Source organism: Tenrec ecaudatus, chromosome 5 (genome assembly GCF_050624435.1).
Source record: "Tenrec ecaudatus isolate mTenEca1 chromosome 5, mTenEca1.hap1, whole genome shotgun sequence".
In the NCBI taxonomy this organism is placed as follows: Eukaryota; Metazoa; Chordata; class Mammalia; order Afrosoricida; family Tenrecidae; genus Tenrec; species Tenrec ecaudatus.
In genome coordinates, this window is record NC_134534.1 from 131443604 (window position 1) to 131458316 (window position 14713).

The 14713-nt window shown below is 41.7% G+C and overlaps 1 protein-coding gene across 2 annotated transcripts in view; it reads left to right on the forward strand.

Annotated features, from left to right (window-relative positions):
• The window catches only part of MDFIC2 (MyoD family inhibitor domain containing 2), a 170964-nt gene that overhangs the window by 93163 nt on the left and 63088 nt on the right, over window positions 1–14713 (forward strand). The window contains exon 2 of one of the 2 annotated variants that reach the window (XM_075550733.1): window positions 5049–5087. The exons of the other annotated variant lie outside the window; for it this stretch is intronic. Within the exon in view, the coding sequence (XP_075406848.1) occupies window positions 5049–5087 (39 nt within the window). The remainder of the gene's footprint in view (window positions 1–5048; window positions 5088–14713) is intronic. 2 annotated transcript variants of the gene reach the window in all.

The following is a 14713-nucleotide window of genomic DNA, read 5'->3' on the forward strand; positions in this document are numbered from 1 at the left end:
AGAGATGTCATTGGTGGTAGCCCTTCTCCTTTCTTCTCCCCACCTGCCCTTCCTCTCACACTTACATGGGCCTGAAGCACATAGTGACCTTCTGATCACAGTACTGACAATTGAGAAGTAAAGAGTCTGATTTTGGAAGAAGAAAAAAATCAATTGAGGCAAATTAATTCAATGAAAGCTCGTGTAAGTGAAGTTTAAGAATACAAACTAGATAGCCCAAATACCGTACCAGATCTGATTTTAGATAAATGGGTTGTAAGCCTCTCCCTACATTCCTTTTTGTCACTTAGAAATATGTCAGGAGCAGTACTGTCATTGTCCTCAACAGGAAAGAAGCTCAGGTTTTTCTGGTACCTAGGATCATTTTTTCAGTCCCTACAAGGTGAGAGTTGTACTGGTACTTTCTACTAGATTGAGTAATAAATTCTCCAGCCCTACACAAATGTTATGATGGAGTTAAAAATCAACATTGTCATTAACAGCCAAGCACTAAAGCCTTGTACCACGAGAAGAATTAACCAGAATCATGGGCAGAAAGCATTAGGTAGGTTAACTGTAACGCCTAAGTGCAGAGAAGACAGCTGAAAATTCTAGCTCTTAGAGAGCTCTGTCCAAGCTCCACTATTTCTTGGATCTGTGCATTTGTAAGTTTCTCAGCCTTACCAAGTGTCAGCTCCCTCTCCTCTTAAATGGACATGATGATGACAACAATGGGACCTTTTCGAAATGTTGTGAGGATTAGGAGAGTAAAGATAAAGAGCTTAAGAATTATTATCTCATTCCTTGTTAGCCATGATCATGCATCCCATCATTTTCACAAATGCCCCAAAGACGTCTTTAGTATTTGACTCCAAACTCATTGGTGGAAACATCTGAAAATGTAAATGTACAAATACAGGGAAGCTTGGAAAGCAACCCATTGGTGGAAAAGCCTAAGATTTTCTTACATTATGTTTATCATGTGTTCCTGCAAGAATTTTCTTTTCTTTGAGCGTAAAACATAAAGACACACTTTGATGTAGTAGAGTTTTAAAAATAGAATATGACAGAATCTACAAAGATCGAACTTATGGGAAGCAATTCTTCCAAAATATCCCACTCCACAGCTGATGGTGTTTTTCTGGCTAATGCACCATATGTGGTACCTCATCCAAACTGAGAAGACAGGATCATCACAGTCAACCCATGGCTAGAAACGTGTGACAGCAACAAGGTTATGAAGTGTTAAAAAAAAAAAAAGGTGGACACAAAAAGTGAAGAATAATCTTCAGCCTCCAACGGTGCAGATGAACTAGTAAGCTATTTAATTGGCTCCTCTTTCAAATCATGAATCAACTTTTATGGGAAATATTCACTGTCACCAAACTGTTTATCAGGGATTCCTAATTCTGCCATTTTACAGGCATGGTTCACTAACATTTTCAAAAGACCGTTTAATATCTTAATTGTTAAATTACAGTGGAGTATAAAAATAACCTGAAAGTGTAGCTTGTTTCTCTCTGGATGTAGAATAAACTTTTCAAAATGATGGGCTTCTAAGGTGTACCGTGTTTAGCCAGCTGACAAACAAGCCAGACTGGTACTGTAATCAGTAATCGAAAGAAAACAAATGAAGTATTTGTCATTGAAGCTTGAGGAATGAAAGAATTCACACTTTCTTAGAGCTATTATTTCAGACAGTCTGGTGTCAGAATTAAAAGCCAACCATTGCATCTGTTTATATTGCCAAGGATTTTCACAGTAAGAAGGGATAGGAAACACATATTTTTTAATTAGGGTCCAAATTCCAAGGAACACCAAAAGAAATAGCATGTCAAAAATATATGCTCTTGTGATTTTTTATTGTCCAATGTCTAAACAAAGACAAAAAAAAATTACATCTTCACAAACACAAGTGAATATGATTTAAAAAAAAATTTTTAAGTAATTATGTTGCTTTGGTCACAGTCTCTCTCTCTCTCTCTCTCTCTCTCTCTCTCTCTCTCTCTCTCTCTCTCTCTCTCGCTCGCTCTGCTTTTTTGGTTGTTTGTTATCTTGCTTGGTTCTGGCTTAGCTACTGCTTTTCTTTCCCAGGATGAATCAATACAGGAAAAGCCGATTTGGGAATGCTTTTTTCATACCAAAGGTCTCAATTAAAACATGACAACTTAAACTCATTGCTATCAAGTCAAGTCTGACCCACAGCACCCTATAGGCTAGAACTGCTCCATGGGAGAGCTGAGAACAGAAGTCTTTACGGGAGCAGACAACGGACAGCCTTATCTGTCTCAGGGGAGTAGTGGGCTGGTTTGGACGCCCATCTTGCAGTTAGCAGCCAGTGCTCACACACTGCATCTCCAAGGATGTCTCAGTTCACAGTCCAAACTCACCGCCATCGTGTCCATTCACCCTGTAGGACACAGGGGAAGTGCCCTGTGGGTTTCCGTGACTGTAGGAGTAGACAGCCTCATGTTTGTCCAAGGAAGCCGCCGGTGGTTTAGATTTGGTGACCATGCAATTAGCCGCCCAGCTGACTAACTCCACCAGGGCTTCTATGGATTACCAAGCTTCACAAATGAATCAGAATGGCCCTCAAAAATGACCATTTTACCCTTTAAGAGATATCTCCTGTTTAAAAATTTGAGTTAACTTTTTGCTTTGAATCAAATGAATGGTCTCTTTACAATCAACGCTGATACACAAAACATTTAAATACAATATTCAAATTTATCATTCACTTTTTAAAACCCCTGATAGTGGAATTAGGGAGCCCTTAAAGGCATAGCAATTACCAACTGGGCTGTTAACTGAAAGTTTGGCAGTTTAAAACCACTAGCTTTCTGGGGGAGAAGGACAGGGGCTTTCTACTTCTGCAGAGTTACAGTTTAAGAAATCCATAGGGCAGTTTTACCCTGTTCTATAGGTTCACTATGAGTTTGAATCCATTCGATGGGAGTGAGGTTTTTTTAAAAGTGGAATTAGAAGGGTTGTCATTTAGTTGTTTTTGCAAATTTTAGAAATTGCCCATTTGGACGTGAGAAATATTATTTTAAAAATTAGTAATTTGTAATCAAATCTGAACAAATTTCATCCCCACATTCATTTATGCAACAAACAGATAAATCATTTGCTATCTGCCAGACACCGCACTTGGGAATGGCATCATAATACAGAATGACATGGTGTCTAAGAGGAGAAATTCACGGTGTGTATCTAATGGGGTAAAGAGTGCTAAAGTGAATCTGAGAGATGGTCCATTCTTGGGCCTTTTGCGTCACAGAGAAGGAAACTAAGAAGATCTAGAAAAGTCACACAGTTCTAGATCTCTTTGGTGCAAAGAATAGGACTAGAATTCATGTCTTCAAAGATATCTCTTCTCTTTCTCTGTCCTTGAAAAGTGTTTGGTTTTGCTTTTCCCAAAAGACAATAATGATGGACTAACTGGACTTCAAACTTCAAAAAGTTGACTACCGCTAGAAAGGTGCTCTGACAATGGCGAAGCAAGGGAACAGGCAAGCTCAGCACACGGTGTCCTGGAGAGTGGTGAGACAGGGTTGAAAATCCAACCTCCAGCTCCATCCAGGTCCTCCTTCACTAACCTTGGACAATAAGCAAACTCTGAAAATCATTTGGACTTTTAAAAAATATATTTTACATCAGCCTAACAAGGGCAAATTCCATGAGATCAGTTAATTGAGTATGTAGTCAACAAATATATTTTCCATCTCCTTCTCTGTCATAACTTGATCAAACTTGCGGAAGACCAGTTCAACATTTCCATTCTCTTATCCCTGACCAGCAATTTTAGTAGAGGTTCTAGCTTCAGTTTTTAATCCTTTAAGGTTTATCTCTTTTATTTTTTACACAACTTCACAAAATAGAACATTTCTGCTCTGAAAATATTGTGAGAATAAAGCTTTGTGATCTTGGAAGCCCACAGGATCCCGATAGGGTCTCATGGGGTCGCAATGAGCTAAAATGGACTCCATTCCAGTGAACTTTGAGTGAGTGAAAGGGAAAAAAATAGATTTAGATGATTTCTTTAATATAACTCCTTTAAGAAGAAATGAGAAGAAAGCGCAATCAGAAAAATATTTTTAATTAATTAAACCTGCTATATAATTTGTGAGTTGAGTCTCTTTCTATTCTCAAAAAAAAAAAAAAACAACCCACAAACAAAACCTGCTGTCAAGTTCATAGAGCAACATAGAACTGCTCCATAGGGTTTCCACCACTGTGATCTTAATGGGAGTGGATGACCTCCTCTTTCTTCCAAGCTCATGGGGCGTGTTTAACTCCTCTTCATTATTGGTCATCGAAATTCAACACTCACAGGCAAGGGGAGTTTAGACTCCTATATCCAGTACATTCAAGAGTAGACAGGCTTGATGGGTAACTAAAGCCAGAGACCCAAACACTAAATTCAGCGCCGTACTTTTACATTCTTCTCTTAACTGTCATTAGCCCCGTGTGCTGGCTTTATTCGTAGAAAGACTCCTTATTCCTGGCTGGAAAGATGACCTCTCTCAGCTCAAGTGCACATCATTTTTCCATCTCAGCAGAAATTATTCACGGTTGAGTGAATTCTACCTCACGGTGACCCCATGTGTGTCAGAGTGGAACTGTGTGCCATTGACTTTTCAGTGATTGTTTTTTCAGGTATTTATATTTAGGTCTTTCTGAGACGCTTCTAGTTGGATCTGAGCCCCAATCTTTTAGTTAGTAGCCAGATGCATTAATCAATTCCACTACACAGGGAATCTATACCCCTTGCTACAGGAAGAGAGAAATCCTCATTCTACCATGCTAACAGCAAGTTGCAGGCAAACTTAGATGTGGTACTGATTCTAATAACCAGCCCCAGAGCTATCCATGGTGGCTAAAAGACGGAAGGTCTGGTTCCTCTGGGTGTGTGGAGCGGAATTGAGGAAAGTCATTCTCACTCCAGCTACTTGGGATTTCTAGTGGGAAAATGGGGCTCTTTTGGGGATCCATGGAGAGGGAAGGCTCCTGGACAGACAAAAATATAAAAGATACACACATAAATAGGTCTCTTTTCCTTTGGTTAGGATTATTGAGCTCAAATCGGAATCCTCTTGGCGATCCTGGTAATATCATCCCCCTTTTTTATGATGGCTTCCTATATATTAGGTGAGGCACTTTGAACCCAACAAAGGGAAGAACTCCATCTTTGTCTAGGCCCACAGCAGGACTGCAATAGTACTGAAATATAAAATCATATACTTACATTCTTCAAGGTACATTGAAACTTTCTTTTCTTCTTTTTTTTAACTTTAATGGCACCTGTAATATATTTGTATACATGTTAGATAATGAAAATTTTTTAATCATTTATCCATGTATGCAATAATGAACCAGTGTCTGTAATATAATAATGTAATAGGACACACATTTAGATCTATATTAGTACAGAAATCTCAGAATCTGGCCTCAAAGAATTGGGTGTATAGAGTAAGAGTAAGTAATATAAGAGATAGTCTGATTCATTAGTTAGGATAGAGGACTCCATATTTAACTTAAAATATAAGTTTCATTTTGGAGAATAGGTAGATATTTAGCTATAAGGAATTAGGAAAGGCATTCACATAAAACAAGCCAAGGCAGAAATTCTATATGTGTTTTACATTTGGTTAAAATACTGTATGTTTATTCCATCTATCCCTTCCAGGTAGACATGCTATGTACTGTCACAAGACTGAGTACCATGAAGCAACAGCAGAAAGTAAAACAATAGCTACAACAATAACACACACACACACACACACACAAACATGAATAGTTCAGGGTCTGTTTGTTTTCCTTCACTGGTGCTTTCCAGTCAAGTCTGATGGGGTGCCATGCTCTGGCACCGCCTCTATCCCTGGGGACTTCATTGCTCTGCTTCCGCGATGCTCTGCTGCATGCCCCCAGAGGCTGGCTTTGGCGTGATGACCTCATGGCATGCACAATTCCCACTGTGTCTCTAGTGTTGTCCCCAGTGGTGCTATGGGTCAATGAGGAATGCTGTGTCCCACGGTGGGGCCGGCCCTGTGGTCATCTCTGTGCATTGCTTTTCTGAGCAGGAACATTGTCCTCAGGGCTTGGTGAGCCAGGATGTGCATCACTCTTTTCTTTTTCCTCCTATGCCCCCTCGTTGGCTCCTGTGTGCTCTGACCAGACCAGTCCTCTTCCCCTCTTCTTGAGCTGTAGTGTCAGTGCTGTCCTCTGAAGCGAATTCTTCTTGGGGGGAGGGTGGTGCTGTCCACTTAGTTGGTAATGGGGCCAGCCCCTCAGGCCTCTCTATTGGTTCCCTGCTTCATGTCAGTGTGTTGCGTTCTTGTCTTGGAGCTCCGGGTTGAAGTCTTGTCTCTCTTTCCCTCTGGAAACACAATCAACACCCCCCCCCATGTGGGCTAGTGCCCTGTTCCCCCAGCTACCCATACCTTTTTCCATCCTCCCTTTTAATGGGCTACCATATGTATCCCATATGTGTCCCTGAGACAACAACGGGATGATAGTTCCGGGGGGACATGGGAGTAGGGGAGGCAGGAGAAAGGAAGAGGGTGTTAACAAGCCCAGGAACTAGGGAACAACAAGGGAACCAAAATCAATGTCAAGGAGGGTGTGGGAGGTCTGGCAGGACTGGATCAAGGGCAATGTAACCGAGAGGAATTCCTAAAACCCAAATGAAGGCATAACATGATAGTGGGACAAGAGGAAAGTACAAAGAAACAGAGGAAAGAACTGGGAGGCAAAGGGTAGTCATAGAGATTTAAATACAGGCATATAAAGATGTAAACATATTTATATACAACAAGGGGGAAACAGATCTATGTACATATATTTATAGGTTTAGTATTAAGGAAACAGATAGACAGTGAGCCCCTGCTCAAGTACTCCCTCACCACAAGAACACTTTGTTCTAACAATTCGGCAGTCTGAGATGCTCACCTGCCTGGCACGATCGCCGATGACAATGGGTGCACAGGCAAAAGTGGTGAAGAAAGCTGATAGTTCCCAGCTACCAAAAGATATAACACCTGAAGTCTTAAAGACCTGAAGATAATCAAGCAGCCATCTAGCTGAGTGACAACAAAACCCACATGGAAGAAGTACACCGGCCTGTCCCGACTCGATTACTGAGGACAAAGTGGGTGCAGAAGTAAAAGTTGTGAAGAAAGCTGATGGTGCCCGGCTATCAAATGATATAGCATCTAGGGTCTTAAAGGCTTGAAGACAATCAGGCGGCTATCTAGCTAAGAAACAACAAAGTCCACATGGAAGAAGCACACTAGCCTACCCCGACGCAAATGCTGAAGACAAAGTGGGTGCATGGGCAAGTGGGGTGAAGAAAGCTGATGGTGCCCAGTTGTCAAAATATATAGAATCTGGGGCCCCATAGGCTGGAAGATAAACAAGAGGTCATCTAACCGAAAAACAACAAAGCCCACATGGAAAATGCACACCAGCGTGAGAGATGACCAGGCATCAAAGGGATCAAGTATCAGGTATCAAAGACAAAAGAAATAAATAAATCATAGCACTGTGAATGAGGGGGAGTGCAGACTGGGGACCCAGGGCCCATCTGGGGGAAATTGGACCTCCCCTTGCAGAACAGCTGTGGGGAGGTGAAGAGCCAGTAAGAGTGCAGTGTAGCAACAATGAAACATACAATTTTCCTGTTGCTCTTAAATGCTCCCCACCCCCACTATCATGATCCCAAATCTACCTTACATATCCGGCTGGACTGGAGGATGTACACTGGCACAGATAGGAACTGGAAATACAGGGAATCCAGGACAGATGAACCCTCAGGATCATTGGTGAGAGTGGCGATATTGGGAGTGTGAGGGAGAAAGGGGGAACAGATGAAAAGGTCTACATATAATCTTCTCCCTGGAGGGCAGACAGTGGAGAACTGGATGAGGGAGATGTCTATGGTGTAAGATATGATAATATAATAATTATTTATAAATTATCAAGAGGGAGGGGGAGCAAGAAGGGAGGGGGAAAATGAGCTGATACCAAGGGCTCAAGTAGAAAGCAGGTGTTTTGAGAACGATGATGACAACATACATACGAACGTGCTGGACGCAAATGATGTATGTACAGATTGTGAAAAGAGTTGTATGAGCCCCTAATAAAATGATTATTAAAATAAATAAATAAAAATAAAATTAAATAAATAAAAATCGAAAAAATACTGTACGTATGGCTGGGAAGGGAAATAAACATAGCATAGTAGCTTTTAAATATTCCTAATAAAATTTTCCTAAATATATTATAGTACATTTGTACTAAGGCATCCTATGCAGCAGTTATATAGTGTTAAGCAGTATTATAGGTGCAATTCTAAGACATTTTTAATGCCACTGTTACATGCCATTGAGTGTAATGACACTTGTCTTGTAGTGACACCATGTTTAACAGAATGCAATATTGCCCCGCCTTGTACTGGTCTCGCAATCATCGCTGTGTGTGAACTCACCATTGCCATCATTTTGTCAGCCCAAAGGGTCTTCAAGGAGGGTTTTCCTCTTTTTTTTCACTGGCCTTTGACTTTGCCAAGCATGATGGTATTTTCCCTGGACTGATTCCTTCTGTTGAAATGTGCAAAGTGCATGAAACAATGTCTTACCATCATCCCTTCTAAGGAGCACACTGGTGGCACTTCTAAAACAGATGTAAGCATTCTTCTGGTTATTCCTGGCATACTCAATATTCGTCTCTGACACTATATTTTAAAGGTATTGAGTTTCGTTGGTGTTCCTTTTCCACTGCTTAGCTTTTGCATGCATATGACATTGTTGAATAAGGGGTGAATCCAATTTCATATTAATTTTTATTGAACACCTAGAATAAATTTTAAAAGAGCCCAGTGATTCAAGGTTCCACTGTTAACTGAACAGTTGTTGGTTCAAGCCCACCAGCTTCCCTGCAGGAGAAAGATGTGGCAGTCTGCCTCCGTAGTGGTTACAGCTTTGGGAAACCCACTGGGCAGTTCTACTCTGTCCTACAGTGTTGTTCTGAGTTGGCATAGAATCGACACCAACAGTTTGCTTTATAGCATAATAAATGCAGCATGACGTCTTTTACGTTACCTCAAAAACAAATGTGCACTTGCTCTTAAATATGTGGGAAAGGTCTGGAAAGATTTGCCCCAAACAAACAACAGAAGAGAGTATTTAGAAGGGTGGAGGCAGCGGTGAGGGAGGACAGTCAGCATGCACTTTCACACTGTTGTATTACTTGAGCTTTTTTCCACCCCACAATGGAAATGTCTTTATTGTTTTCTTAATAAAGAAATATTTACATAAAAATGAAAGTTTTTAAAATGAAAATAGGGGTGAGGTTGCTGGCAGAATAAGGGATACGGACTTAAAATTAATATTATTATTGTTTATGATTGTCTAGGAGGCAGGTGCCTAATCTATTGAGCTGCATATTATGAAGAATAACACTTTGCAAATGAGATTATCTCAGAGTTAATAAAGAGGCACGCAGAACTGTCTGGATGGTTATGTGTGTTGCTGTTGACTTTGACTCTTGGTGACCCTGGAAGAGAGCATAAAGCTGCAACCTGGATGTGGGCAGACTGCCACGTGCTTCTCTCTGGAGCAGCTGGCTGGCTTGAACTGCTGACCTTCCGATGAACAGTGAATGGGTTTGGGGGTGGGGTAGTTATTTTTTTACTAGAAAGAATGTAAGGTATCAAAGGAATGTCTTTAGGCAAGTGATGACAGGGAAGTTGAGTGTGGAGACCATTAGGGGCTGAGTCTGCTCACAGTTTGGTGGTGGCAGTCATACCCACGAAGGAGCAACTTGAAGAAATGAGGTCTAAGATCGGTCCTCAGGGAATAAATGGGACTGCAAGAGAAAACATGGAAAGAGCTCAATTTAATGCCCTGGGCTGTATCATCCTGTAAGAGAAAGGGAATGATGCATTTACTCATTCGTTCACAACGAAATATTTCCTGAGCACACTGTGTAGATTTTGAAGGCAGAATGAAGAAAAAGGTGGCATGATGACTGTCCATGGGGAGCTTCCATCTACTGGAATGTTACAAACAGCTAACATTCCTGAGCATTTGTAGTCTTTGCAAATTGCATTTCGCTATCACAATAAATTTGATATGGCCCCTGCTATCTTCTTTGTGTGCATAAAGAAATAAGCCTTAGTGAGGTCATAGGAAGCGTATGGCACCTGTTTGAACTCTAGCTTTGTTTGTCACCCAAACCCGTAAACGCTGCATTGCACTAACTGAAACGTGGCCAGCACAGGGCCCGTAGAAGAAACATCGGGCTGTGCTGAAGCCACCTACTCCCCACCTTAGGGCTTCACAATGTAGAAGATGAGGACAAAGCCACGCAGCTGACTAGTCATGTATGACAGAATGCAGAAACAGAGGGAAGACCACTGATTATTAAGTCATGGATCCATTCATGTAGTCACCCAGTCAACAAATATGCATTAAGTGTCTAGCATGTATTCTCACATGAGCTTTGAAAGTTCAGTCTCAGCTGAGTGGAACCGAAGCCAATTGTGAGGGATTAAAGCATGAGTGGATAATGAAATACCATGTATTAAGGACTCTTCTGAGGAATTTGATTATGGGAAAATGAGTGTAAGAATGTTTGTTAGACTCGGGGACAACTAAGCATGCACACAGGGGGAGAGCGTTGGGAGGATGAGGTTGAAAAGTCGAAAGAAAGGGGTGTAATGTTTGAAGAAAAGGCAAGCTGTATCAGAAAACAGAAGCACGGCTCTAGACCACTAGTGCAGAGGATGATGATTGAGAAGAAGAAACTTCTCGGAAAGGGCCTGGAAAGACCTATGAAGAAACAGAGACCGTCTACAGTAAGATGACATCATGGGCAAATATCAGTAAAATCCAACTCTGCCTCCACATTAGTCATCTTAGCAGTTATTAAAGTTGTGATGCCCAACCTGCACTCCAGATCCATAAAAAAAGTAAAACTTGAGACTTCTCTACAGAAGGGATTCCCCCTGCATGGCTTTAAAGAGGCATTGGCCCAGGAGAGGGACATATCTGATCAGAGCACATGGGAGCAGATGAAGAGGGAGTAGGAGAGAGTGGAGAACATCCTAGCCCACTAGGCCCTGAGGACAATGACCCAATTAGAGCAGCCAGTCCACAGAGAGGACCACATGGCCAGTCCCACTATGAGACATGATGTCCCTCACTGACACATGGCCCTGCAGGAGACAGCACTAGAGACACAGTGTGGGAATTGCACCCTATCTGATCCCGCCACACCAAGGCAAAGCACTTGGGAAGTGCAGCGGAACAACAAGGGAATGGAGCGGCAAGGTCCCCAGGGAAAGCTGAAGGTGGACTTTGGGGCCATGGCATGGTGCCCCAACAGACTGGAGTGGAAAACACTCCGAAAGGCCAACAAACGATGCTTGAACTATCTACAAGATTTATTTCTTGTTGTGTTGTGTTTTGTTCTTTGTCAGTGGTTTGTTGTTGTTTTGTTGCATATTGTTGTTTGGTTTTGCTCTGTCTTGTTTTTGTGCATGTCATTATCTTCACAGGTCTGTCTAAATAAGATAGGCTGGATGAACAATCTGGAGGAGAAAGCAACAGGACCGACAGTTCCGGTGGGATAGGGGGAAGTGGGGGGAAAGGAAGTGGTGTTAACAAACCCAGGGACAAGGGAACAACAAATGATCCAAATTGGTGGTGAGGTGGGTGTGGGAGGCCTGGTAGGGCATGATCAAGGGTAATGTAACCAAGAGGAATTGCCAAAACCCAGTTTGGGACCCAGCATGGTAGTTGGACAGGAGGAAAGCCAAAGGAAATAGAGGAAAGAGCTGGGAGGCAAAGGGCATTTATAGAGGTCTAAATAAAGACATGTACATATGCAAATATATTTATGTATGAGGATGGGGAAATAGATCTATGTGTCTATATTTATAGGTTTAGTATTAAGGTAGCAGAAGGACATTGGGCCTCCACTCAAGTACTCCCTCAATGCAAGAATACTTTCTTCTATTAAATTGGCATTCTATGATGCTCACCTTCCTGACACAACTGCTGAAGACTAAGCGGGTAAATAAGCAAATGTGGTGAAGAAAGCTGATGGTGCCCGGCTATCAAAAGGTATAGCATCTGGGGTCTTAAAGGCTTAATAGTAAACAAGTGGCCATCTAGGTCAGAAGCAACAAAGCTCACATGGAAGAAGCACCCTAGCCTGTGTGATAATGAGGTATTGAAGGGATCAGGTATAAGGCATCATAAGAACAAAAAAATCTTATCATAGTGAATGATGTGGGGAGTGCAGAGTGGAGACCCAAAGACCATTTGTTGGCCACTGGAGATCCCCTTGCAGAGGGGTCTAGGGGAGGAGAATAGCCAGTACAGGTGCCATGTAGCAACAATGAAAAATTCAACTTTCCTCTAATTCCTAAATGTTTCCTCTCCCTCTCCCCCCACTATCATTTTCTGAATTCTACTTTGCAAGTCTGTACAGATAGGCACTGGAAACACAGGGAATCCTGGGAAGATGATACCTTAAGGACCAGTGGTGTGATGGGTGATACTGGGAGGGTAGATGGAGAGTGGGTTGGAAAGAGGTAACCTATTACAGGGATCTACATGTGACCTCCCCCCTGCAGTACGGATAACATAGAAGTGGGTGAAGGGAGACATTGGACAGGGCAAGATATGACAAAATAGTTTATGAATTATCAAGGGTTCATGAGGGCGAGGGGAGTGGGGAGGGAGGGGGAAAATGAGAACCTGATGCCAGGAGCTTAAGTGGAGAGCAAATGCTCTGAGAATGATGAGGGCAATGAATGTACGGATGTGCTTTATGCAATTGATGTATGTATGGATTATGATAAGAGTTGTATGAGCCCCTAATAAAATGATTAAATAAATTAATAAATGAATAAATAAATAGGAATTGGCAAGAGCATAGACAAGATCGGACCGATAGAAAGAATTTGAGCAAAATCTAAATCAAGCCAAAATGCCCAGGGCCTAATAAATATGTTTTCCTGAATCAAAGCAAGCAAGGAGGAAACCAGGGAGGAACTAGAAAAGCTGTCTATCAGATCTCGAAAACTCACACTTGCCACAAATTAGCTAAAAGAGCTTCCTCTTTCCGCTGTCCCCCTACTTCACCAAGCATAATGTTCTCTTTCAGAGACTAGCCTCCATAACATAATGGGAGCAAAGCCTCACCATCAGTGCTGCTGAGCAGTGTTCTGTTACCCAATGATGTCTTGTCAGTACTGCTAACTTTTGTCTCAGTCTCCTGGCACATAATAAATGTTCAGGAAACCCTTGTAGAATGAATAAATTAACTGCATACTCTCATTTTTCAAGTGTCTAGAATACTTAGCAAAAGAGGAAACGACTCATTTCCAATTACAAGTCATTAATTGTAAATACTTTTCAATACCCTGCTCATATCGACTCTTGGTCTGAAATGGCTTCATTGGATATGACTCCAATTTCTTTACTAATCTAATTAAAATCACTTGCTAACTAGTATTTTAATAACAACACTGAAAATGGTGACTTTCTGGTTAAAGTGAAGTCCTCACACTTGTTTTGTTCACATTCTTTAAACAATAAAAAAAATCCATGTACACCAACAACTTAATGTTTTGGGCAAAGAAAAGTGAAGAGATTGGCATCATATCCAGTTAAGCCATCTATGTACAACAGAACAGCGTTTCCTGGCCTACCCCATCTGCACGTCTTTGCAGTCACGGTGCGGTCTATTTCACCCTTTTTGCTGCCTCTGTGCTGTACCAAGCCTTATGCCCTTCTCTAGGGACTGACCTCCCCTGATAACATGTCCAAATTACATGAGAAAAAGTACTTCTGTCCTTTCTTCTAAGTGGCATTCTGGCTCTATGTCTTCCAAGACAGATAAGTTCATTGTTCTCTCGGTTAATGGTCATTTAATAGTCTTCGCCAGCACCATAATTCAAACGCATTGATTCTTCTTCTGTCTTCCTTACTCGGTGCCCTACTTTCACATGTAGATGTAGCGATTGAAAAAAACTTGGCTTGTTTCAGGCACACTTTAAAGGGGCCTTGTGCAGCAGATTTACCCAATGCAACACATGCTTTGATATCTTAACAGCTCGCTTCCATGTGCATTGACTGTGGATCCAAGTAAGATGAAATCCTTGACAACTTCAATCATTCCTCCATTTATCATCATGTTAACTATTGGACCAGTTGTGAGGACTTGGGTTTTCTTCACATTTAATTGCAATCCGCATTAAGGGCTGCAGTGCTTGATCTTCATTAGCAAGTGCTTCAAATTCACCTCACCTTCAGCAAGCAAGGTTGTGTCTGCCTATTGCAGGTTGTTAATAAGGCCTCCTCTCATCCTGATGCTGTATTCTGGATTTAATTCCGCTTCTCTGATTATTTGCTCAACATACAGATTGAATAAGTATGGCGGGAAGATACAACCCTGACAGACACCCTCCCTGATTTTAAAACATGTCCTATTCCCTTATTCTGTTTGCATACCTGACTTTTGGTCTGTGTACACCTTCTGCATGAGCACAGGGATGTACTCCGGGGCTGCAGTCTATCCAGAGTGTGCTATGACCCACACAGTGAACTGCCTTTTCATAGTCAATGAAAAACAAGTAAGCACCTTTCTGGTATTCTCTGTTATCAGCCAAGGTACCTGTGACATCAACAATGATTCCCTTGTGCCACATCCTCTTGAATCC